The 26,926-nt window shown below is 35.9% G+C and overlaps 1 protein-coding gene across 5 annotated transcripts in view; it reads right to left on the bottom strand.

Moving 5' to 3' along the window:
* Positions 1-26,926, bottom strand: part of DLC1 (DLC1 Rho GTPase activating protein) — a 379,234-nt gene that overhangs the window by 173,498 nt on the left and 178,810 nt on the right. For 4 of the 5 annotated variants that reach the window (XM_079142732.1, XM_079142731.1, XM_079142737.1 and 1 more), the window contains one exon: positions 21,043-21,076. In XM_079142732.1, coding sequence (XP_078998858.1) covers positions 21,043-21,076 — 34 coding nt within the window. Of the gene's footprint in view, positions 1-18,172; positions 19,953-21,042; positions 21,077-26,926 lie in introns of those variants that run through there. The other variant, XM_079142738.1, reaches the window with a different exon arrangement.

Raw genomic sequence — 26,926 nt, 5'->3', positions numbered from 1 at the left:
TTTTTATTGAGATTAGGCTCAAGATATTACTCTCTTGCATTTTCTGAATTAAAAGACTTCTTTCTGAGAAACGAACAAAAGCTCTAGCATTTTATTTTACTTTAATGTACAGTCTGCTTATTGTCACACATGTCCATGAAAGTGCCAGATACCATTACCTCTGATTATAACAATTGTCTATCACCTCAAATAGTATGCCAACAGGAAACATCCAAAACAATAAAATCCAAAACCATTTTGGATAATTTGGATAATTCCAATATACTCAAGTACATTCATTTAGGCATAACTTCAAAGTCAGACCAAACAGGATCCCACTTATTTCTCCCTCAATGTTCATATAACCTATTGAACCAGATTATTAAAAACTGTCATATACTGTGATATGTGTCAATATGAACAGACTTGAATGTTTTTGTATAAAACTGTTTGCAGGTTGACTTAGCTTCTATGAATGAAGTGATCCTGCTGGCTGCATGTGCACACACATACAACAGCCCTTTCAAACAAAAACAAAACCAAAAACCCCTAAAAACTATTAACACAGAAATTGGAAAATGGGATGTGAGAACTGTGATCTCTGAGAGGTTTAAAAAAAAATAGATGAATCCTACATGATTTCAGTCTCATTCCTCTGCCTGGGGCCAATTTCTGAACAATAAAAAAGAGAGGAAGATCAAAGAGCCTGGAAGCGTTGATGCAACAGAGATTGGAGATTGGTTGGAATTCGTAGAGCAGAGTACCAAAGAAAAGGATGCAGCATAAAGAGTCAGTCTGAAACTTGGAAGAGGGGTCTTCTCAAATCTGAGGCTTAATACTCATCTGCTCAGTCATGAGATGGTACCTTTCAAGGCTTGGAAAGAACTGGAAATCAGCAGGCAGACCACTTCCTGGAGCTCCCACAGGCTGGAATTAGTTTGTGTTCTCATCAGCCAGCATGAATATGGATCATCTCCCGAATAGTTGTGCCTCACTAATGAGACTAAATTAGTCTTAGAATAAAGGGTGCTTTGGACCTTGCAGCAGAATAAAGGAAATAATAAAGATGAGAGAAGAAACCATTGAAATTGAAAGTAGACAATTTAGAAGATCAAAAGCTGGTTCTTTGAAAATTGATTAATCCCTAATCAGATTAACTAGAATAAAATCTGGCTATAGAAGTGTCACAGGATTGAGGTAAATATTCAAAACCAACTGCATTTCTGTATATTAGCAATGAACATGTAATAATTAAAACAAAATGATACCATTTATAGCATGATCAGAAGATATGAAACACATAGATTTAATAAAAATATTTGTATACTTACATATTGAAAGCTACAAAGCATTTCTAAGAGAAATTTAAAATGATATAAATAGAGAAGATATACCATGTTCATGGATTTGAGAACTTATTATTGATAGAATGTCATTTCTTCCCAAAGTAATCTATAGACTTGATACAAAACCAATAAAAGTTCCAGTATGTTTTTTGTTTTAAAAACTGACACATTGACTCTGAAATTTATATAAAAATACAAACACCCTAAAAGCATCAAAATAATTTTGAAAAAAAAAAAGAGCTATACTGGAGGATTTACATTACCTGATTTCAAGACTTGCTATAAAGCAACTATAATTAAAACAGGGTGATCCATTTTAAAGACAAACATACAGAGCAATGGAAGCAAATAAAATATTTCAAACAAAGATTAATTCAGCATCACCTGCTGATTTTTTTTTTTTTTTAAATGAAGGTACCAAAGTAAATCAATCAGGTAGGATAATATTTTTCAACAAATAATGCTGGGACAATTGGATAACCATATGGAACAAATAAAGAACATTGACCCTTACCTCACACCTTAAATAATGAGGAATTTTAAATGGATCATGACCCATACACCTAAATGTGAGAAAAAGCCAGAAGACTTGGAGAAGTTTTGTGACCTTCTTCTTCTAATCATGTTTTAACAAAAGGGCAAAAGGATTAAATTGACACTTCGCAAAAGAATGTATATGAATGGTCAATAAGTATATGAAAAGATGCTTAACCACATAATCATTAGAGAAATGCAAATTACACCACACTGAGATATATTACCATTAAAATGAGAAAGACTAACCACAGGAAGTGTTGGGATGTAGAGCAATGTATACATTGCTAGTGGGAGTGTAAAATGGTCCAACCAATTTGGAAACAGTTTAGAAGCTCTTTCTATAAAGTTAAATATATCCTTATATATTTACCAAATAAGTCCACTCCAACATATTACTCAATAGAAATAAAAATAAGTAAAAAAGCTCGTATGAGAATATTGATAATACCTTTTCCAGTTTATAGATACTTCTGCAGGCAAAACTATAGTGACAGAGGATGAGGTAAGGATGGGGTGGGATGAACTCTAGGGTGCATGAGTTCATGCAGCAGTTCGTGCATTGATTAAAAAAAAGCAAAATGATAATCAGGGAAATCATCAGACTAAACACATATAACCAATAGCATGTTAATATCTATAATAAATAAAGTACTTCTACAAATCAATAAGTAAAATACAAGCAATCCAATTGAAAATTGATATATTTTATAAATAAGCATTTTATAGAATACATGAAAGAGATAGAACTAGGAAAAAACTTCAGTGTTCAAGCATCGATCTTATTTAAGATTCTCCAACAAAAGCAAATCATGCATCTCTGAAAATCAGATATGCTCTTTAAAGAGAAGTAGAGAGAATGGGGTCCTTCTGTCACCAAGGAGGAAATTGCTGTTGGTGGAATAATAACTGGTTTGGAGTATACATACTCTAGTAATACTAGATCACATTATACTATAATAAAATTATATTATAATAAGGCACTTCAGGTATTACCAATAATAAAATTTATTTGAAAGGTATTATGAAAGACTCATTCCATATTGAATGGTAATTAGTATCAACTCATGCTGTATAAAAGAATAAAAGCATTTCAACTGAATAATGATAGATTATTACTGTATTATATTAGAGTATGTTAATTGTATAGATATATATTCCCTTTTCAAGATTCATAGTGGAAGCTTTAAAAAAAGTTATTTAAATGAACAAGCATTTTGCTAACATTAGCAGTAAAATGGACATAATTTTCACAGTCACTTCTTAATAAAGAGTATCGAAAAACCTCTTCCCAACTATTTTCAACAAGAAAACAAAACAAAAAAGGAAAAAAGTTCAAGTCTTACTCATACAAAAGACTTAAGGAAGACAAGCCAGGAGAAGAAAGGAAAAAGAAAGTCTTTGAGAAAATGGAAGAAATGGTAAAATTGCGGGAGATTGAGCATCACAGTTCATTCACATATGTTAGAACTGTACAGGAGGTGACAGTCTGTAAAATTCCCAGGGAAGAGGGCATCTGAGGTGAAGTTTGAGCATGTGAAACCTGAAATAAAAAAACCAGATGCTAAAGGGCAGTGGAGACTCTCAGCAAAGGCTTTTTTGGGGACATATTCCTTTATTTTATTTATTTATTTATTTATTTATTTATTTATTTATTTATTTATTTATTTATTTATTTATTTATTTGGTATTGGGATTGAACCCAGGGACACTTAACTATTGAGCCACATCCCCAGCCTTTTAAAAATATTTTATTTGGAGAAAGGGTCTCACTGAGTTGCTTAGGGTCTTGTTCAGTTGCTGAGGCTGGCTTTGAACTCTTGATCCTCCTATCTCAGCCTCCTCAGCTGCTGAGATTACAGGCATGCACCACTGTTCCCAGCATACATTCCTTTAAGAGGTGGAATTACCACATGTTTGAAGACACATGTGGTCATCAAAGAAATCTCATGCCTACCCTGCTTTCCTAATCTCTTTGAGTAGGTCATGGGACGTTCCAACCCTAATGTTCCCTCACAATCCTTATTTGGTTTGGGCTTCTTGGTCTCTTAACACTATTTAATGTGTGACCATAGTCTGGTCAGGGTCTAGATAGATGGTCAGAGACGAGCATGGAAATTGAGAGGAGTCATTTAAAAACTTCTTGCAGAAGAATTTTTATGTCTGTTGAATCTAATGATAAATAACTTCTATTTTTAGTGTCTTATTTTCCAATTTATTTTTTTCTATTAATACCATTCCATCATATTTTAAAATGGTTTGGTTTTAAAAAAATTGATCATCATAAGTAGTTTGGGAAAAACTGTTCTTATGTATATGAGACTAGGATCAAGAGACCAAAATTGAGTAGATCTAGACAGAGAAAAAGGGCAAACACAGTTTTGTGAGGTTTTTATCAGCCATTGTGCTCTAGTTCGAATGTTGCATGTCCCTCAAAGGACACCCTCCTTTATTCTTCCTTTATCTGCCACCTAGATTGTGATATTGGCAACTATGTTCCATGCACTCCTGCAATGAGGTGCCACCTCAGACTCAAAGCAATGGGACCAATGAATCATGTACTGGAAACTCCAAAACTATGAGCCAAAATAAAACTTTATTCTTCAAAAGTTGATTACCTCAGGCATTTTGTCATAGGAATGAAAAGCTGATCAATGTACTCTGAATGAAACAACTATATTCACACGTTTCTTGATATTTGTTATTTACATAAAAAGTAGCATTGGTAAGTATTGTTAATATTCCACTGGACACTGGAAAAATTCCTCTGAGGGAAATGGAAGTGTTTTTTCTTTGGAATTTCATGCACAAAGTGGTTCACATCTGGCACCAAGACTAGATTGTCAATGATGCACGAATATGGGAAACCAAAAAATTCAAAGAAAAATATAGGATAGATGGTGACAGGAAGTAGAACAGGCAATGTTGCCATTTAAGTGTAAAATATGATTATTTAAAAGTAGGTCACCTTTATATCTAGCTATTTTTTAGGAAATGGTTAGCATTTCTTAGGAGGATTATTCCCTCTGAAGTCAGTTGGAAAGTAAAGAGACTTTTAGAACTATTTTCTTTAGTTCTCTAAATTCCATGTTATCTTTTCTTTATCTTAATGATGTCATTTGTTATTTATTATCATAAGCAATAGTCAAATAACAAATTGGAGCCCAATTTTTAAAAGCATATAACCAAAAGCAAAAGCATAACTCAAAATTTGTTTGACTTTTTCTAACCTAGTCTTAAATTCCATGACATGTACCCACTAAAAGTCCCTCATCAATAGTGATTGTGCTTGTTTTCAAAGGGTTTCTAATGTGGTGTATCTTTTTAAAATAATTGTTGCTGCCTTTTAATCTTTTACTACTGAATAAAGAGTTAAGAATAAGGATGTCTCTAGATCTTTGCAGTTGGGGTAATACCACTCATTAATAAGATTTAGCCTTCTTACTAAAAATTGTAATCACCCTCCAAGGCCTGTTGGAGCCTGGAATCTCATTCTCCCAGTCTTTTCTCCTTGCAAACACAAACTCTGGGCTGGAGCTGGCTGGGCTACACAATTGCATCATGGAGCTTCTTGCATTCCCACAATCCTGACTTTGTAACAGCATTTCCCTTGCTTAGAAATGCCTCAGATCTTCCACTCCAGTTGTTCAAGGTTTTCTTTCCCCTGTCCTCTCTGGACAACTCCAGCCCAGATGTCCTCACCCTCAGCCAAATGTCCAGAGTATCTTGAGAATCTTACTGCTTAGTTGTTACCACTTATCTTGCTCAGCAGGCTGTCAGCCTCCTCAAAGGACATGCACTCAAGGTCTAGAAAAAGGAAATCCTGAGACAAATAAACAGGCAAGCAGGAAAGGCAGCACATACCTACATCACTGTTCCAGCACTTCTCTCTTTATCGTTGGCCCTTGACTTTCTAGTGGAGGGAAGAGGAAGTGGGAGAGAAAGGGAACTGATGGGCTGACTGACATTTGGCTGCTCTTGCATTAACCTGGAACAGGGATCATAGGTTCCACTAGGAAAAGCTGAAGATTGTAACTTACTGGAGGATTATGCCACGTATGTCCATTTTTAGACAGCATTCAGCAATTTCCCTTATTTCCAGGATTACAACATTGCAAATTCAGTGATGTTAGTTGATGTAATTCGCCCCCCCCCCTTCTCTCTGAACATCTTCACTCCTGTGACCTCTTTCTTTTCTCTGTGACATTGAATCCTCTGCCATTCTGCTGTCCAGAGTCACCATTCCATAGGGGTCTCCTACTCATTACCCCCAAAATACCCTCCATTTCATAGAGACAAGAATTCCTGTTGAATGGTGCTCAGCAATACTCTCTGGACAGTTCCAATATGTGAATAAGTTTAGAAGAGGAACGAATGTGTAGGGATGCAGAGAAATGTATGTTTCAAACAAGAACCTAGTCCCAGTAAACATCCATGCACTGAAAGTGACTGGTGGGGTGGTGTGAAATTCAGGTTCTCACTGCATAGTCTGTCCCCCTTACCCTATCCCCACCATGTCTGTGTACAGAATTATTATCGTTTCTTTAAAAGGTTGTTGTCTTTGGGAGATCAGACAATGAGTAGATTGTCTAAAGGGAAATGCATGCAACTGTAGTTATATAGGGTATCTTTGATTGCTTTGTTTACTCAATAAACCTTTCCTATTATGTATCTATTCTCTTACCTTGACTGTAAACTCTCTGTGGGTAGTGCCTTAGTTTTATAAGTCCAATATATCAGAGAGAGAGAAGAGATACATTTTTGCTTATATATAATAGAATATGACCTTTTGGTAACTATCCAGTGTCACGATAATTTGTCTTAAGTCTTAGGATTTTGTTAGGCAGGAAAACTTTTGAAGTACAAATTGCGATTCTACCCATGTGGGAAAGAAAAATAAGAAAAATAAGTAGGAAATGTTCACTGACATAAACCAGTGATCCTGAAACTTCAGTGTTTATATGAATTCCATGGAGAGTATATTAACAATTATGATTGCTGGGCCTTAGGAATTCTGACTCAGCAGGCCTGGAGGCTTCCAGGAATCTGAAACTTTAAACAAGTATTCGAGAGGCAAGCTTTAACACAATTACAAAGGCACACTTTAACAAACATTGCGTTAAAAGGTATGCTTTTATTCTCGACTAAGGATGCCATTTTTCTTTTATTCAAATAATTATTGAGTATCCTTTATGTAAAAGACATCAAAAGATAAATCGGACATGAATTTTATTATATAATAGAGAAAATAAATCCAAATAATGATAATAAAGGACATAAAGGAAGGAACACCTTATAAAAAGTTCAGATATGGGATTTGAGAGTTCAGGACAATCTAATGATTTCCAAGAAGTGAAGCTCCTCAAAGGCTTCCAAGAGGGGGTAATATGGAAATTTGGATATGGTATGAAAAGAAGTGTTCAGAAAAGGTAGCTATTTCAGCAAAAATACTGGTGTAGAGAGTGTAGGATGTGGAGAACATCGAACCATATCCAAAAGGATGCTGGAAGTGAGGCATGTAGCCTGGCTGAGTGCAGACACATCTTCAGTTGGCTGGTATTCTCAAAGAAAGTGTCAAGAATGAGAAGGGAAGAAAATCCAAACTCTAATGCCATGCAACTTACCTGAGACTTAGGTGAGATGAAGATTGGATAGTAAGCATTTTTTTTTCATAATTATATATGATATCAATGAGTATGATGGTATTAACATGTAACCTTATTTCTGTGTGCTCCATATTATTAACTATTTTATGAGACAAACAAAACTCTGAATTAGAAGGTAAAGTTCAATATTAAATCCATGCAAATAAAAAACAAAGTACTGTGACTACCTAAAGTATATCTTTTTTCCCAACATAAAGTATTCTAAAATTAATTTCATAGAGTTTATCAGATCTTTGTCTTTCTTGTTATATGTATCACTTATGTAGACACTGAAATAAATTAAATATGAGATATGAGGGCATTGCAACACGATGATGAGGTAGCTCTTGCATTTCTGCCTCCTAAAAACAAAACAACAAAACAAAACAAAACGCAAAACCCTAAGGGTTAAATAATTTCTCTAAAGAAAACAAAGGCGAGGTAAGTTGAAGTCATGGGAAATGGTAGAGAAAGAGCAAGAGAAAGAAAACCTATCACAGATGGAGCAAAGATTTTCCAGATGTGGAATTCTTTCTATGGCTCAGCGCCCTTAGCTTGGCTCACTCAGGTTCTACCAGAATGCAAGTAGGGGGCTTCTTGCTAACTTCTGTCTGTAATAGAACTAAACCCACTTTGCTGAAATTGCATGTGTTGTTTCCTTCAGGAAAATGTCCATGTTTGATCTGAGGTTATTTTTCGAAAGTTGACCTCCATTCTAGATGGAAAGCTTTTGGAATGCCGGAAGGTATTTGTACATCTCCATTTGGAGACATGTTGAATGTGTCTTCATCCCACTGCCTCTTGTCTGCATCACAGAAAGGCCAGGTGGCTCCCAGCATGTGAGGATGAGGAGGTCACCGCTCTGTTTATGTTCTGTTGTCAGGGACCATCTGGGAGAAAGCTCCTGATTAGCTGCAGAATGATGAGCCCCATCCCAGAGTCAGGGTCACACGTCAGACTGAGATGACTCTTTTAAGACTCTAACATTTTTGGTGCTCAAAAATATTAGAAAATGATTAAGGCTGTATTGCCATATTAAGTCAGTTCCCTACTTTACTGAAGTCACAAAATAAAAAGTCTTATGTTCTTTTTTGGGTCACCTGTATAATTTTTGTTTTGCATAGAGAGAAGCTCCTGTGTTCTCATTGTAGCTAGAAGGCAGCCACAGAGAAATTTGAAAGTCACCAGGCATGGTGGTTCATGGGGCTCAGGAGGCTGAGGCAGGGGGATCACGAGTTCAAAGCCAACCTCAGCAACTTAGTGAGGGCCCAAGAAATTCAGTGAGACTCTATCTCTAAATAAAATATAAAATAGGCGGGGGATATGGTTCATTGGTTAAGCACTTCTGGGTTCAATCCCTGGTACAAAGACAAAAAAATCACAGAAATGTCTCTTGCATCCCACACACATATATGAATTCTTTAAATTAAAAAATTTAAATTAAAAAAAAAAAAACAAGGCATGGAATACAAGTAAGTCCAACCAAATTCTTAATTTTTTCTCTTGATTTTTTTTTTATTTTTAAGAATGTACCAATTGTAACATTTTGATTATTTATATTCTTCATAGATAAATGAATACATTTATTTATAATTACATAATCTATTTGTTTATAATCATCCTTATTTTGTGCCTACAGTGTTAACTATTATTGTCTAAGATCATACTACTTGGTATTAAGTAGAATGAGGGAATATGAATATAGTCTAATGAAAATATTAAATTATTGAGGGCAGTAGCACTTGACCTAAGCAAATTACAATGCAAATTGAAAATTGGCATCCTCTGGATAAAATTAAGTGATTTAAAAAGGAAGATAATTTATTTGGTCAAAGGGAAAAAGAGATCCATGAATTTCATAAATCCAAGGTATGATGGTACTGATTTGGATAAGGGCAGCTAAGAGAGATGGAATAGAAAGATATTCTATGGGTTGGAATGTAATTATGAACTAAAAATATGGCTCGGTAGCCTAAGAAGATAGTCTCACTGTGAAAAAATATGAATTTATTGGATATTCACTGATACCTAGATTTTTCTAGATCCTGTGGAGTAAAACAAACAGGTAAACAGAAAACAAAACGTGGCTGCTTTTATTTTGGGAGACAGAGTACATATAAGAGAAACAGGGAATGATTCAGAACATCATATCAAATTAAGTAACAGATCATATTTTGTGATGCTGAGAATTCATAGATCATTTTGTATCATAATTGTATAGTCATAGGAACTTAAAGAAGGATCTAATCATCCAATGCAAGGAATTTATTCATATTAGGTCCAATTAAATAGAGTTTCCTAAGAGGCAAAGATAGCATACACATTGTGCAGATGCCGGCCAGGGGCCTCTTGAGAACTGGAACTGACACTCAGGAAGTCAACTTCTTTGGACTCTACTTTCTCCATCTCTTTCTCTAGTTTGCATTGTCTCTAACTTTTCTGCCCTGGCCTTGTCACTCCATAATCCTGTTGTTCTTTGCCAGAATGGTTTGCTTCAGCTCATAGTCTAAATGAACCATTAACCAAAACACCTGCTGCAGATTGACTAAGGCTCTGTAGCCCATGATTTAAATGAGGGGGGGGGGGGGAGGTGAGGTTTTGGGGGGAAGAGGAAGAAAGAGAAGAGATGAGATGACATGTACATGGCTACTGGTCAGTCAATACATTCTCTGGCCTTCAGTCTAGTGTGGCTACATTCCCACCCTATCCACTGTAGACCAGTTGACTCTGACCTCAGATCAGGGTAGAGGGTCACAGGCACACTGACTGCTCCTTTCAGGAGCTATAGAAAAGATCAGCCATGAAATTAGTCTGAGACAAAGGGACGTTGTAGAAGGCCTTGTGCAAAAAGTGGTACTCAGGCTCATCCTTGAAGGACAAGCAAAAGATAACAGAAGACTTTTTTTTTGAGAAAGTAAGCTTCAAGAGAAAAGACATAAAGACAGGAGAATGTAGCTTGTATAAATTGTATGAAATATGATAGTTTGACTAACTTTGTCATAATTTTATCAGTATACTTGTAGGTGGGACAGGTGGTGAGGTGAGGCCTGGAGAGGAGAGAAGACAGCAGCCCTGCAGCAGGAGAGATTCATACAGTACTTTTTAAGCTCACTAAACAGCTTAGTGAATGTTTAAAAAAGAATGCAGAGGAAACACCTCACTCTCTTCTCAGCACCATACAGTAGGTGCTATTCACCAACTATTATAAATTATAACTCTCTATATTTAGTGATATTTTTCATTCAAAAGCTTGAAAAATTCCAAGGAAGAGAAATTAAGTTAATGACTAAGAGAAGAAAGTTGCTTTTGCCGAAAGAAAAAGGGTAGAAGTTAATGTTAGTGAAGTGTGTAATGTATTTTATTATCTTTGAGGGTTTTTTTTTGAAAAAAAAAAAAAAAAAAAAACTTTTACATTAATAATGTATTGAATAAGTCCCTTTCACTCCATGGTACAGTAGTCCCCACTTATCAAGGGTTTTACCTACCATGGTTTCAGTTGTATGTGGTCTGAAAATAGTAAATGGAAAATTCCAGAAATGAATAATTCATAAGTTTTAAATTATGTGCTGCTCTGAGTAGTAATGAAATCTCTTGCCAGCCTGCTCTCTTGTGCCTGGGATTTGAACATCCCTTGGCCCAGCATGTCCGTCGTTAGTCACTTACTAGCCCATGTGTACAAAAAAGCATAGGACATGTAGGATTCTGTATACTCTGTGATTTCACGCAGCTTGGAACAAACTCTCCATGGATAAAGGGGGACTACTGCAGAATATAATGGAATATTATTCAGTACTAAAAGGAAATTCTCTATCAAGCTGAGAAGAGAAACAGGGGGGCCTTAAATGAATATTACTGAGTGAAAGAAGCCAATCTGAAAAGACTATATGTTGACTACATCATAAGGGCATCACACAGAATAGTTTCACGGCCCTAAAATCCCCTGTGCCGTGCCTGCAAGCCATTGGTTCTCACTGATCCTACTGTCTCCTTAGTTTTACCTTTACTAGAATCTCATATAGTTTGAATGATACTTCCCACTCGATGTTGCTGTGAACTTAAAACTGATCTAAAATAAAACCTATTCATGAAATTCGCACTGCAATAGGTGATTTTTTAAGATACGTAAAAGATCATTGGGAGGCAGGACTGAGACAAAGAAAATGCTCAGGGGCAATGAAAAATCATTTAGGATTAATTATGAAAATGACTTGTTGAGACTTTATATGCTGTAGTTGTACATTTCAAAAAGTATGAAATTCATATGAGCAGGGGTTATCAAAGTAGACGTCAGAATGGAAGTGGGACACGAATGAGTCCTTGGGGAGTGGGGGAGATAATTTCTAGAAAGGAAACAGGAGGAGCAAAGGTCAAGTTATGCAGAAGCAAATTCAGGGGAACCAGGAGGCTGTTGCCATGACTACAACGGAAGGTACACTTTAGAGCAGGATGGGAGATAAGCCTGGAGAGGAAGAGTAAGACCAGGTTATGGAAAATATATTTGTCAGCCTGAGGAGTCTTGGCATTTGACCACCACACAGCAGTTGGTGTTGCTGGATGCATCCTGCATGGCCACTGTGTAATTTGGGGTGTCTTTAGAAAACCCATTGAGCCTCAAATTCCTCAACCTGTATAATGTGGATAACAGGAACACCCACCTCAAAAGGTAGCTAGAGGTTTAAATGAGTTTATGTCTATAAAGTGCTTAGACAAGTGCAGGCACAGAGTAGATGCTTGCTATTATTTTCCATTCAATCATTCATTCCACACGCATTAATTCAAACACCCCTTAAGAGGCTAACATTAACAGAGGTGCATTTAAAATGTCTACCTTTCAAAAAATCATAGCACAGTGAGGGAAACACTTAATAAACATACCGGAGAAGACCATAGACGTAAAGAGGAAGGGAGATTAATGAGCTGATGAATTGTACTGTTATCCTCTAGTTATCTATTTTCTTAAATCCATAGGAAAGAATTGATTTAACATTTATATTAAGAGGAGGTTTAAAATGTGAGCAGTTGGCAGTCACTGGAATGTGTTTTCTGGGGAAGCTCAATAATTTTGAAAACAAAATGCAATACCTCATTGAGGACTCCTGAGTGACAATTTTGCTAAATCAGCACTTTAGGACCTCTGTGAGATCTTTTCTACTTGATTATAGTAGTCAAGCCAAAATAGCTCCTTTAATCCATGATCCGTTCTTTCCCTGAAACTGTGATTTATTCTCTACACAACTGACACCCAAGAGCAGTAGGATAGCACCAGTCTTTTTACTGGGCATTGGTTAATTTGTTATGGTTTTAATGACTGTCCAGGATTTCCCATTTGGACAACTGAATCCTAAAGTGATTTCAAAATTCTGCAACAGAAATGGCCGCAGAGTCACATGGAAGAGATGTTGATCTTAAACGTTAACCTGTAGAAAAACAAATCAAAGTTCTTCTGACCAATGGAGGGTCAGAGAAGAGTATAATCATGCCAGCAGAATTGTAGGTCTTTTCACATTCCAACAGTCAAATTCATACTTTATTCCATGTAACTTCCAAAGAAGCTCGAATCAATGTATATTTACCTTGTGGGCATGTATTTGCATATATATTCACATCATTAATTAATAAAAGTAACTGGAAATTCTATAAAGCTAAATACTTAAAGAAACGGTCAGATACGATTTCAGATTAAATGAAAACTCTTATTGCTTTCTAAATAAAACTGATACCAAAGGACTTTTTCATAAATTGTCTTTCTTCAGGCAGGATGAAAGTGACAAATTAGTTTTTTTTTTTTTTTTTTTTTTACAGATAAAAGACTAATGGCCGTTAAAAGATGGAAATGCGAAAGCCTCTAAATGGCCCACCCCGGTAGTTAGCAATGTCCTCTTCATACCATGGATAGCCATTCTTTCCAAGGATTGATGGGAGGACCTAAATGCCCACAAGACTTTCTGGAATAAGAAAAATTTCGGAACAAATATCAAGCTTGTCAAGTATTGTGGAAAGTACTGGTTGTTGGTAGACAAGAGATTTTCTCAGTGCCTGCAGGAGTGGTTGATATGCCAAATAAGCAGATTGTTCCAAAGCCATTTCTTGAGAATCTGCTCTCTGCAAATCACTACACTGAGTGGGAAAGATGAAACGGGGGCTTTTGACTTGAAGGAGCTCACAGTCTGGTCTGGAAGATAATTCACAAACAGAAAGACATCCTAGGAAACACTAAATACCACAAGAAAGAGACATCAGGGAAGTAACACCTGGGGAGACATACTTGGAAGATGAAATGTTTCAAATGGAACTTGTTAAAAAAATTATCGCACCAGTTTTGCTTGAAATATAATTGAGAAGAAAAGGAATTATATTTTATTGTGTCTGGTGACAAAGTAAATTTGTTTCACCTATTCAGCAGTAAGTGAAAAACCGATAGAAAATTAAGGAACATTCAGAAGTTGATCTTTACTTTTTAAATCCTGAGTTCAAGATCTTTGGTATTTAAGAATAGCTTGCTTATATTTTCTCTGAATTCCTTGATACCTGAAAGCTAATGTGTTTCCTCTCAACAACCCAGTCAATCACAGGCAGCTTTTCATGGATTAGTTTACATTAGGTTTCAGAGGAACCAAGAGGTTATGGGTGGGCATACCCTAAATTCCTTCCTCATAAGAAAACAGGCAAGTAGAGACCATAGTACTTTTTTAAAAAAAAATGAAGCAATGAGTATTTATAAGCCATTAGTTTAAAAATAGTGAAATTCATTTTCAAAGAGTGAAAGGGAATAAAGAATTTAGAATGTTGGTCAAAACCCAGTCTGGCCAGATAAAGACACTTTTCAGATCCTGAAAACCTATAAACAGTTGGGGTTTCTTTGCAATTACAGGAGGAGCTTCCTTCAGAGTAGAATTAGAAGAACATACTTTCAGCCTTGGGAGAAGAAGGTTTTGGCTAATTTTCAATGATTTCATTTATTCATTTATTCACCCAATGCCAGGCAACTGCAATAATGCCAGGCTTGGAAAACAAAGAACTGAGTGAAAGAAAATTCTGACTTTCGAGGTGTTCACCATAAAACAATCTGATTCATACCAAAACAGAGACATGCAACTGGGTAGAGTTTTTCAAAGAATTCTAAAATTACAGGAGTCCTATTTTTTTTTTTTTTTCAGTCAAATCTCTTTGGATCTGTAAATTTTTGGACCATGGTTTAGAGTGAAAAGATCACACTGATAACTCTCTGAATCCGAGCAATGATGATCAGACTGACAAAGGTGGAAGTGTTTTTCCATTTTAATTCTTATTTTTGTCATCTGTATTTCCCTACTCAGTGATCAAAGGCAGCCAAGAAAATTAATACCAAAAGGCACCAAGTCTGGCTTTGTTATTTAGCATGTTACAAGGAGCATGGAATGAAATCATGAAAACCCTGATTTTTTCTCTCACACGTTTGTCACAGGACTCTTTGATTTCTATTCTCGGCCTTGCTACTAGGCACAACACAAAGTTTGGAGAGACTATGACTCTGTTGTATGCTTTTGAAAGAAAGATACCTTTCACAAATGTTTCAAGCTATAATTCATTATCTTGATTTCTAATATTTTTCTGGCCAACCAAATCACCTTGAAGCAGGAGAACATTCTAGCAAAAATGGCCTATGAATACAACCAAAGTCAGGTTCCAAGTCATCTTTTTCAGTGAGACCCTTTTATATACATTTGTATGGGATAGATCCCCAAATAAGAACCTTGTTGAGATATTTGGCAGTTCTGAAGGGAAATAGTGATGGAGCAAAGGGGAGAGAAGGTTAAAGAAAAATTTTAGAACTATACTGACACTAAATCTTTGATGTTGAAATGAAAGCATCTCTGCGATAATAATTTGTTTAATAACACATATCTACAGAATACATACTGTATAGTAGTAGCTGTTTTAGTTACAGGGCACACAAAAACAATATTCCTGACCAAGAAAAGCTCACAGCTGGAGAGGACAGCAAAGCAAGAAAATGAGACACAGAGTGTTTTTAGGACCACAGAACAATCAATGATGATCTCCTACTGGGAAATAATACATTACATTAAGGAGGTGATAGTATTGTCAAGTCTAATAAAGCAAGAAGGATTTTAAGACAGGGGGAAATGCCATTTTTGGCTAATGATAATGGTCCATGAACTGTCATGTAGCTTGACAAAATTTGCAAGGTGTTCTGAGATTTAATTTTAGAATGAGAAATTTCACATTACTCCACATTACTACTTCTCAAATATGTTCAGTGACATTGTAATGACTAAGCTGAAGTGCTTATTTCCTCAGTTATCGGTTTCATTTTTTGAGGGAGGGTACTGGGGATTGAACTCAGGGACACTTGACCACTGACCACATCCCCAGCCCTATTTTGTATTTCATATAGAGACAAGGTCTCACTGAATTGCTTAGTGCCTGACTTTTGCTGAGGCTGGCTTTGAACTCGTGATCCTTCTGCCTCAGCCTCCCCAGCCACTGGGATTACAGGTGTGTGCCACTGTGCCTAGCATGTCACATGTTTCTATTCAATGGAGAGCACATTATAGCATTATAAATCATAAGCATCTATACATTTCTTCCCGAAAGGGTGAAGCGTTAACTATTTTCATTTAGGAGGCAGAAAAATCTAGTCATTATTTTTTTTTTTCTAAATTGGACAACTTTCCCTCTACTTCTCTCTATTCTGCCTGTCAACTGTAATTTTTTATAAGACAGGTATATGCCACAGACCGAGGCAGAAGTAGAAAGATAAAGAGTTATAAGGGTCTCTGTGGTTGGATGTGGTGGCCGTAGTTGTACCAATCAACCAACTAAACAAAGGAATAGAAAGAAGAGAAAATATTGCAATACATATTCATGAAGCTCCTAATAGGAAATGAATGGCACATGGGGTAAATTGAGGGGAATTTAACAGAGAAACTATAAAAGTGTAGGGAAAACACAGGGTGGGAGGAGAGAGTGGTTGTCAGAGCCTGGAAACTTGTGTGGAACAGAAAGTCACATTATCAGTGATGCAAGGCAGTTGGGGGAATGAAACATCCAGCTTCAATGGCCCAACACCATACTCAGTCTTCTGCTGAGGCTCCTCCATGGCTGACTGGGGAAGACAGAAAGGATAGAAACTTATCGATTTAGTCCACAGGGTGAAGCAAAGCAGGAAGTGGATCTGAGGGGTAAAGTTTATATACCCAGTACAATAAATTATACTGCATCCAGATTCCCAATGTCCAGGTGTGTCAAGCAGGAAAGTTTTATTGTATTCTGTAGACAATGCACAGACAGGTAAAATGAGCAGTAATTGGTATGATTAGGTCCCACTTTTCCAAGAAAACTCAGATGACAGTGAACAGAGTAGATGGGTGTAATGATAAGATAAAGCAGAGAAACCAGTTCTGGACACTATTGCAAAAGTTCAATGGGAAATGAACCCTTAAACCAAAGCAATGCAGGGGGAAGGGGCAAGGGGCAAAGAGCAGTGTAGACAGGATTATGTTGCAGGAAGTGAGGCAGATAGGATCCAGTAGGGCTGCTGGGTAGATAGGCTCCAATTACCCCAGGGACTGGGGATTGAGGGGGATAAGCAAGCCATGGGAAAATGGCCCAGAGGGTATATATTTCCCAGGGACTAATCTTTTGTGAAAATTCAAGATTATCTGTTCATAAGAGAGAATATCAGCTTTGTAGAAAAAAGAATGTCTAATAAGGGGTTAAATGTGACCAATTCTGCCTATACTATGACAACCTTTCTGAATTAACTCACTCAGAAGACTTTGAAGGGAGTGATCTCTGTCTTTCACATGGATAGCTGGTTAACTGTTAGTTACTCTGTGCCTTGAGGAAGCTGTAAGGACTCTTGGGGGCATACACAGACAGCAGAGAGCTTACTCGGATCCAGTGGCCTGTATACACAGAGGTATGAAGACAGCTTATCATCATAAAAAACAGCTATCATTTTTTAGACCTACTTTGTACCAAGATTTATTGTCTTACAAAAATTCCATTGCAGATTCTTTATTTATACTCTGTAAATGAGGGAATGAGGAAGTTAAGTAACTTACTCAAGGCCACAGAGATAGGAAGCAGATGTGTTGGAGAATACACCAATGGCTTTGAGCCTACTCTTTAGAGGCACAAAGACTCTAGTGTCTGATGGAGGAAAATATATGGTATCAGATTTGACAATTCAAAAGAGAGTATGATTTATTTCAAAAGTTGAAAAGGACTGTAACAGTCTATGTTGGATACAAATATATATGTTGGATACAAATATGTGTGTGTGTGTGTGTTTGTGTGTGTACATGTATATACTCGTGTGATTAGGTTAATTATTTTAACAACAAATAGGTTGGGCTGTATCTCTGATTCTAAAAACTCACATTCTGATACAGTTTCCTGAAAATGATATTTTAATGATTTTTTTCCTAGGAAGCTTTTGAATAAGGTGGGGTAAGAAATTCTCAGTTGAGCCAGGTATGGTGGCACACACCTATAATTCCTTTGACTTGGGAGGCTGAGACAGGAGGATCAAAAGTTCAAAGCCAGCCTCAGTAATTTAGTGAGATCCTGTCTCAAAATAAAATAAAAAGAGCTGGAATGTGACTCAGTGGCCTCTGAACTCAATCCTTGGTACTAGAAAGAAAAAGAAAAAAAAGTGTTTGTCCTCATGAGGTAGAAGAAAAGCAGTAGAACGGATCCCCCTGGGCTGTGTTAGTACAGCAGCATGGATCATAACAGAAGAGGGCTATTTAAAGCCCACACGGGGACAAACACATAATGGCAATGCAAGGATGATTAATGGAATGCACCCAAAATGATTCTGTTTAGAGCTTTACAAAGCCTGGTAGAGTTGGTCCAGTTGGCTTGGATGAGTGCTCACACGGATTAAAAATAGACTTTCTCAATAAGGAACAATAGGCTACATTCATTTAGCGAGATGGGAAAAAAATGACACGCTTTAGGGGTGGGTATGAAGATAATCCTATTTAAGAGCTCAATTACCGCTTCCCCCACCCCAAGACTGAGTAGGTCCTCTGCCTTCATGACCATTCCTCTGTCCAGTGGGAGCTTAAAAATAAAGATGCGCAGAGCTAGGAATAAAGAGATTCACATTTGTATACAGAACACTCACAATATTTTAAATAGAGCACGATAAACTTTAGAAATGCAAAAATTAGATTGCTTAGACTGTTACAGTCCTTTACAACTTTTGAAATAAATCATACTCTCTTTTGAATTGTCAAATCTGATACCATTACTCATAAAATATCCAAACATAAGCATTTGTCTTGACAGGCAAATTCACTCACTTTTGAAGAAATAATTTCTTTCTTATCTTTAAGTTACCAAATTAAATTAAATTTCCTCTCAAACAGCACATTCTCCAGAACTCTAAATCAAAATTCCAGTCATTCTGCTGTTTTAATGTACAAGAGAAAAGAGAATCTGTTCAAATCTTGGGTTGCTGAGTTCTGGGATGGGCGTCTGGGTGCCTGGGCCCGGGTGAGTTGTATCTGACCACTGGTAAGTCCTACTTTTCACGGACCTTATAGAACCTCAAAAACTGAATCTATTAACTCTTTTAATTTGCACCACATCAGTATAGAAATGACCTAAAATATTATTAGAGGAAGAGCAACAGTTAATTTCATGTTTCTTTTCTGTCACCGAGGAAGAAAATTCCTAGGATGATAATAAGTGGTGGTGGTCTTATATTTATGCTCTCTCTCTAGTTCTCTGTTGCAATAAAAATTTCCAAGTATTTCAGAGACTTGATAAAATGAAATGCTTCTTTCTCAAACTGAAGCCATTACAATGACAGAAGAAGGAGGTAGCTTTTTGCTTTCCTATCTCTTCAAACGACAGATTTTTCCACTCCTTCATCCTCTTCACCAGCCAACAATTCACATCCAAATTTTCTCTTTGGGGTATGAAAGAATTTGCTGATATTCTGGAATAAGAAGACATCTTTGCTCTGTTACATACTTTGTTTAAATCGCAGCTAATCTGGGAAATTACAGAGAATGTCATAACCCAAAATAAAACGGGACTTTAGCTAAGTTTCTTCCTCATTGTGATGCACATGCCCACTTAACTATTTACTACTTTATTCACTATATAACTGACAGAATCTGTTTAAAGATATTGGTGCTTTGGAATTGTAATTTAAATTCATTTATGGGGAATGATATTGACCAAATTGTATTGTTATATTGTTTGTGTGTATGGATATGTAACAACAGATCCCACCATTATGTACAATTAAAATGCACCAATAAAAATACTGCAAAAAGAAAGCATAAATTTATTTAATATTTGTACTTAATCCATAGAATACTAGTACATTGTTAAATAGAGCAGTTTTCCTCTTGACACATCAGGCCCAATCGATATTTTCCCTCTATTCTGAAGGAACATTATTGAAGAAATCAGACACAGACTAAACGAGAGAAAAATTTAGTTCATGGAAGGAACAAACTATGAAAACTTGCAAACACGATCTAGCAGCAAAAATAAGATCTCTGAAATAGAAGATGAATATCCCTAGAATGAAAATCACACCAGACAAGCTCTAATGCCTTACTACAAAGACACTTGAAACTTTATCTTCTCTTAGGTGACACTACAAACATTTTTTAAAAATATTTTTCAACTGTATATGAACACCATACCTTTTATTTTTATGTGGTGCTGAGGATCGAAACCAGTACCTCACACGTGCTAGGCAAGAGCTCTACCTCTGCGTTACAAATCCAGCCCGAACACTACAAACTTTTAACATGGCTCTTAAGTATCAAGAATGTCTACGAACTAAGTGATATGCTTCTAGTTTGGTGGCACATCTTCAATCTGGTTTTGCTTTTCTGTTTTAGTTACAAAGAATGCCTAAGACGATATTAGGAAAGATCAAAAGATTTTTAAAAGCACACAGGATCATGAATCTAAGTCTAATTTCCATATTTCCAATAGTCCTTACCTATTTTCCCATAATATTCTTAAATACTTATAATTACAGCACATAGCACGGAAAAATATAGTATAATTTTTTTTTCTCCAATACAGTTCTTTATATCTATATCTATTATATCTATATCTAAATTATATCTATAATTTTGGGAGTACAGCATCAGTTTTAAATCAAGTACATCTTTTCCCATGGCTACTGAATATGCACTTAAAATTCAAAAATAAATCTTGATAATTAATAACAATCAGTTTCCAAAGACTGTTCCTCAGCATATTGATTAATATTGAAGTGCTTTCCTTAAAAATGTGGTTGCAGATATTTACGAGGCTACAAGAAGTCTTATTAAAACACAATATAATGTTATATTATATATTTTTAATATTATGTTACACATTTTTTCTTACATTTGGAGCACAATAAACTTAATTTTTCAGGAATTCAACAATAACATTTCCCCAGACATTGATGAGATTTATACATTTTAGATATCTAATAACGTCTACTTTAGAATGGAATTTTATTCTAAAATAGGAAAGAACACATAACCAAAATGTCAACTTACCAGCATTTTCCTTCTCTGAAATACCTGGCATAGCCTGAAAAAGAAACGAAAAACACAAAATTATGCTATCATCAGAAAGAAACATTAAACAGCAGCATTAGGAATAAAATTAAATATCACATGTATAGCAAAATATTAAATAGAGCATGGCAATAGAAAAATAAGCACTGTGGGACTGTTGGGGAAATCATTAGACCCAGCTGTGATGGCTGTAAATCATTATGTAATTATTTTCTTGTCGGAAGATAATTCAATCTAACATATACCCATATTCTGTTTAAAAGGCATTGGCAATAAGTGAGACAAAAAGCACTCTTCGGAGAATTTGAGTAGAATTTTTGTAGTTCCATTTCCTTGTCCTATTATTGGGAGGCAGAAAAGGCAAATTGGTCAAATCTCTTCTCTGTCCCTTATTTACTGTGTGCACTTGAATGAGCTGTCTTACCTTACAAATCAAGGATAATCACATCTACTTCTCAAGGCTGCTGAAAGAACAAGATTTGGAGCCTCTAGAAGCACATAAGGTTCTCAGGAAAAAGCTAGCTGCTCTGACTATTTACTGCTATGGGCGTTGATCCAGTGAGTTAATTTGCTGATATGAACGATTTAGAAATTCCATTCCCAGCAGTTATCACGATCATTATTTTAAAAATAGGGTTCAGAATGAGATGTTTCAGAAGACTCAACACACTGTCCAGTTCTATCCTTTGTGGATACCCTAATATAAATTAAGGAAGTTGAATTTTTGGTTCTTACTTCGATTATTCATCAACTTGAGCTCGAAGCCTTCTATAAATCTACCCAAGCTCCTGAGATTTAGTGCCTGTTTTATCCCCACCCTGTCCCCAGGATAGGTCTGAAAGTGGCACCTCTCTCCCCATCTTCAGGAGACAGTCTACAGAGTTGGGGCAAGAAAAGCAGGATAATGTGGGTGATTTTGTTATAAATGTGTGCACGTGTGTGTGTGTGTGTGTGTGTATGTGTGTGTGTGTGTGTGTGAGAGAGAGAGAGATAGAGAAGAAAGGTTCGAGTGCACCTCTGTTATAGATCAGTTCAAGAACACGACATCAATTTTTATCTCCAGAAACAATGAACATCAAAATGCCTATATTTTTGTGAGATATGATTACTGCTGAGATCAACATCTTTGGAATTCTGGAGATTGATACAATTATTCATATCTATCTTTCTATAGATAAAAATAGAGGAGGAGTTTGTTTTGGCAAGGAGTTTGTTTTGAAAGCATGTTTTGACTAATACTCAGTCTTTATTTATTTGTTCATCATTTATCCTCTGAATTGAACATCAAATCTGCATCCTTCCAAAGATGTAGACATGAAGAGAGTATCAGGACATTAGATAGCAGTGTGAGGATCAGGTCCAGAGCCCAGCTCATCCAATAGACAGCAGAGGCTTCCAGCGTTTTTCTGAACATCCTTCCATTGGTAGCTATGTCATCTGACTTTTCCTTCTCTTAAAGAACTTCTCTGATTGAATACAATTGGAAGGCTCGTTTCTCCATTTCCAAGAAATTATCCTACAGTTTTGGTGATGTTTGTTACTTTTTTTGTGTCTCTATTGAAAATAATTAAAAACAAAATTAAATTCATACTGTGTAGTATATGTTGTCTCACTCCTGAATTTACCTTTAATCAAGTGTTTTAAATTAAGTTTCTCTTTGAGAAAAGCAAACAAATGAATAACAGAACAATTCACAAGATAGGGATAGTTAGTGATTGGCAATTAAAGATAGATGATGGAGGAAGTTCCTCAGGATAAAGATAACTAACAATTCTTGGAGGCTCAGTAAATGTAAGGCACTATTTTAAACAGGTAAACTTCCCTCAATTCTTAAACAACCTTCTGAAGTCCCAAAAATTCAAGTAACTTTCATGAAGTCACATCATCATCGGTAATGGCAGCCAGGACTGGCCCTTTGCCTCTGAGGCTGCTCTAATCAGTGTTTGGAAATGAAGGAGGAAAAAAATTTGGAGAGGTTCCTGATAAGACATTGACTTAGATAACAAAATACCTGTGAATGAATATCTGTTCAGGACATTTGGAAATGTAATCTCTCTCTTATAGCTAAGGCATTTAAGACAATGTTAAGATCTTCCCCCAAATCTTACAAGTTGACTAGCAACAAAGAATGGTCTTTTCCATATTTTATTTGAATCAAAAAATGTACAACTGGGCATTTATAAATTTAGTAAAAGTGTTAATCAGTGAATTGAGTTATGAAGCAGAACTATTTTAGCCTTCACACCCCCAATGACTATATTCTCATGAAGCCAATCCTAACTACTTTGGAATCTCACCATGTTCTGCATGATTCTTTTGCTCCCAAATCTCACTTCCTTTAAAAAACTACAATGGTCACATTACAATATACAGAAGATTAAAATTTAAAGAATCTAAAATTTGAGAACTTCTCCTTTAAAGTAAGAACACGTAGTAGTAATATCTGGATACTCTGAACGGACTTACCTTTGAATTTGAGAGAAAATTTTTTCTCTGGAAAATGATTTATGAGTAAATTGAATAAATTTATAAAATTTCCCAGAGGTAAGAGGCATTAAAGAAATTAGAAAATACAAACATTTGATTTTCAATTAATTAAAACTATTTCCTCACACTAATTACATGGTACAAAAACCATTATCTTGGTACAAAAACCATTAGCAAAGTTTTCTTGTTTGTGGAACTCTCACATGACAAAGAGATATGAAAAGATAAAGAATAATTCCACACAGTAGTGCTAAATAGCAGTGATTAGCACCATCCATGAATGAGAATGAGTAGGTACCAGATAATTAGGACTACCCAGGTGGAAATGGAATGCTTTTCTGGCATTGAACCCTTGGGAGAGAGGCATTGGCTGGAAGATGCTTTCTGCCCTTGACTTCTAAGACGAGGTATGGCTAGATTTGGGACCACATCCTGAAGTGCCAAAGTGTTCTGTTTCTGGGCTTAGAAAGAAAATTCCCACGTAAGCTAGCTGTATAAATTAACACCCAGGAGGTGTTCATCAAAGTTTGGGGAATTAACATAGCAAATGCCTATCTGTAAGACAGTTTAAATAACAAGTTTGATTGTTGCTTTTGAGAAAGCTCCCATAAAAAGCATATTTTTGAATTCGTTAGGAGCTTTTGCTAATAGCTGCCATATGTTTCATTTGAACTGCATCCTCAGGAAGTGATTTAACATTTCTGGCAATAAAGCAATTAAATAGGATTTTCCTGCTAGCCATATGGGTTCGCTGTAACTTCATATTTTCTTCTCTTATTTCTCAATGGAACAAAGGAAAGCCTACTAATAACTTCCAAATGAGGGGAAAATCATTTATATTCTTTTGTTATTCTCTGAGATATTCAAATGATAGAATAACCACCTTTTCCATGGCTGTTAACTACCACTGTCCCTCCATACACTGACCTTCTAATAGCCCTGTAATGTAAAGATTTTCATTTAAGTTGGTCTGTTTAAGGTGCTTTGTGATTGAATTTTTGAAAAAGTCATTAAAAAGAAAACTATTTAGTAAGCGACGAGGAAACAATTTGCTTTCTCTTAATGAGAGCTTTTAAAGCTGTGTGTGGGAGTTTAGACTGTGCATGTCTGTTTGTGTTTTGGGATGTGAAGCCTGGTTAAGGGATTGCTGATCTGGGCATGACTTGCGGAAATGCTATAGACATAAGTTGATTCTTTGGGTCTGCTGCTGGGAGAGCTTTCTGTACTTCCAGAACAACCTCAGCTAGAAGCCTTTGGGAACTTACAGCAACCACACAAAAGCTTCTAACATAAACAGCTGCACAAGTCATGTATGTCTATTGAAACTTGTGATAGTACAGTGACAGTTAAAATAGTCTAACTGACCCAATTTCTTCTAGATGATTTTAGGTAAAAATATATAATTTTCTGTCTATAATAGGCTATTTTTATTGATTTGCTAATTCCTTCATTTGAATTTTCGGTTTTCTTTTCGGTTTTTAGGAATCAGTATTTTTTTAGGCTTGTTTTGCATGATTTCAAATATGAAAGATGCTCACCCAGAAAAGTCTGGAATAGTCTGTCTTGTTATATAGGATTTTGTTTCTTTTGTTTTTTAAAAAGTGGTTTAATCCACAGAAGAATTAGTGACAGAATTATTTATTCCTTTCCTTTTAAAACACTCATTTTATTCTCACTCACAAGAAATATTTTTAAAAAATTAATTTATTTTGATTCATTGTACACAAACGGGGTATGGCTGTTGTTTCTCTATGAAGTAGAGTCACACCGTTTGTGTAATCATACATGTACATAGGGTCATGATATTTGTCTCAATCTGTAGAAGAAATATTTAGAGAAATTTCAAAATGTGAAGGATGGCCATAGAATTGACAGGAAAATCTCCTAGTGATGGCAACAGCCTCTGTGTCAGATGAGTGCACAAGAGCCCACCGTGGGCACAACAAGTACCGAGAAGAGTTCTTGGGGGAAGCCATGAAAGAAAATAAAAGAAAACAAGGTACTTGGAAAAATGGGCTTGTTTCCATCTTTTTATCACTTAAATACTCCAGTTGACTAGGAAGAAGCAGGAGAATCATTAAGGGTTTTGAAGGAAGACCAGCTATGGGTACGAACCTTCAGCAAGTGTGGCTGCCATAACCCATTGGGTCCTGTGAGGTTTGGCTACTCAATTATTGCAGTTTGCTTCCATTTGAACAAAGAAGGTCAGTAAAAAGCTGAGTCTCAGGCTGGGGTTGTGGCTCAGTGGTAAAGTGCTTGCCTAGCACATGTGAGGCCCTGGGTTCCATCCTCAGCACCATATAAAAAATAAATAAATAACATAAAGATATGGTGTTCACCTACTACAAAAAATATTTTTTAAAAAGCTGAGTCTCATTGGTAATCTGATATCTATTTTGGTTTACAACATATTTCTCTAGCTTTGACAGTCATCATTCTTTTGTTGATATAGTTTCTTCATGGTGGAGGGGACTAAGAAATCATTCAATGATGTGTCCCAAACTTCAGTTCTTTAAATACCACCTTTGTCATTTTTACACTATCTATCTATCTATCTATCTATCTATCTATCTATCTATCTATCTATCTATCATCTATCTATCTACCATCTATCTATCTACACACACATTATATATATATATATAATGCACATATATGTACATATGTGTATATATCATCTATTATATCTATTTTATATATATTTATATGTTATCATCTCCAAGTTGTTTAATACTTAAGAAAAATCACACTTAAAGTTCTTCTTTATCATGACTTGTTCTAAGCAATAAAAATAAAATGGATGAATCTATAATTTATACATTTGATTTGCTGGTCATACTGTCCATGATTCACACTAAAAGAAATAACTACCAAAATTTAAGATGTTTACCTCTGTATCAGCTAAAGCACTACCCGTAGTTTATGTAACATACTGTGGAAACCAGTAGTTCTTTCTCTGTCATTTCGTCATTATACCTGGACAGATTAAGTGACTTCCAATGCTGTAGGGAGCCAGTCGTCAAATGGCAGCTAGGCTGGAGTCTAGGTCTCTTAGCATTGTCTACTGCACATGAGATGGATGAAGCCTAAAGGTCACGGTGGCTTTATTCCTCCCAGTGTTCACATACTATTTAACTTAGTTTCTCAATCAGAAAGCGGAAGATACATGGACATTCAGTTTCTGAAAGACTGTCTTCAAGGAACACATCATACACACTAACACACCTCCCGTAAATTAGCAAATTCTTTAAAATTATTCTTTCGTTGTTTTGTACAATGATTTTCAAATGGTAGCCACCTAGAAATATTAAGTGACTATTCAAAGTAGCTTTTTTTTTTTTTTTTTTTTGAAGTCTGATCTATGAAAGTTTACCGT

Source organism: Sciurus vulgaris, assembly GCF_902686455.1.
Source record: "Sciurus vulgaris genome assembly, chromosome: 5".
Lineage (NCBI taxonomy): Eukaryota > Metazoa > Chordata > Mammalia > Rodentia > Sciuridae > Sciurus > Sciurus vulgaris.
The sequence above is the reverse complement of the archived record's forward strand: the minus strand, read 5'-3'. Positions and strand labels throughout refer to the sequence as shown.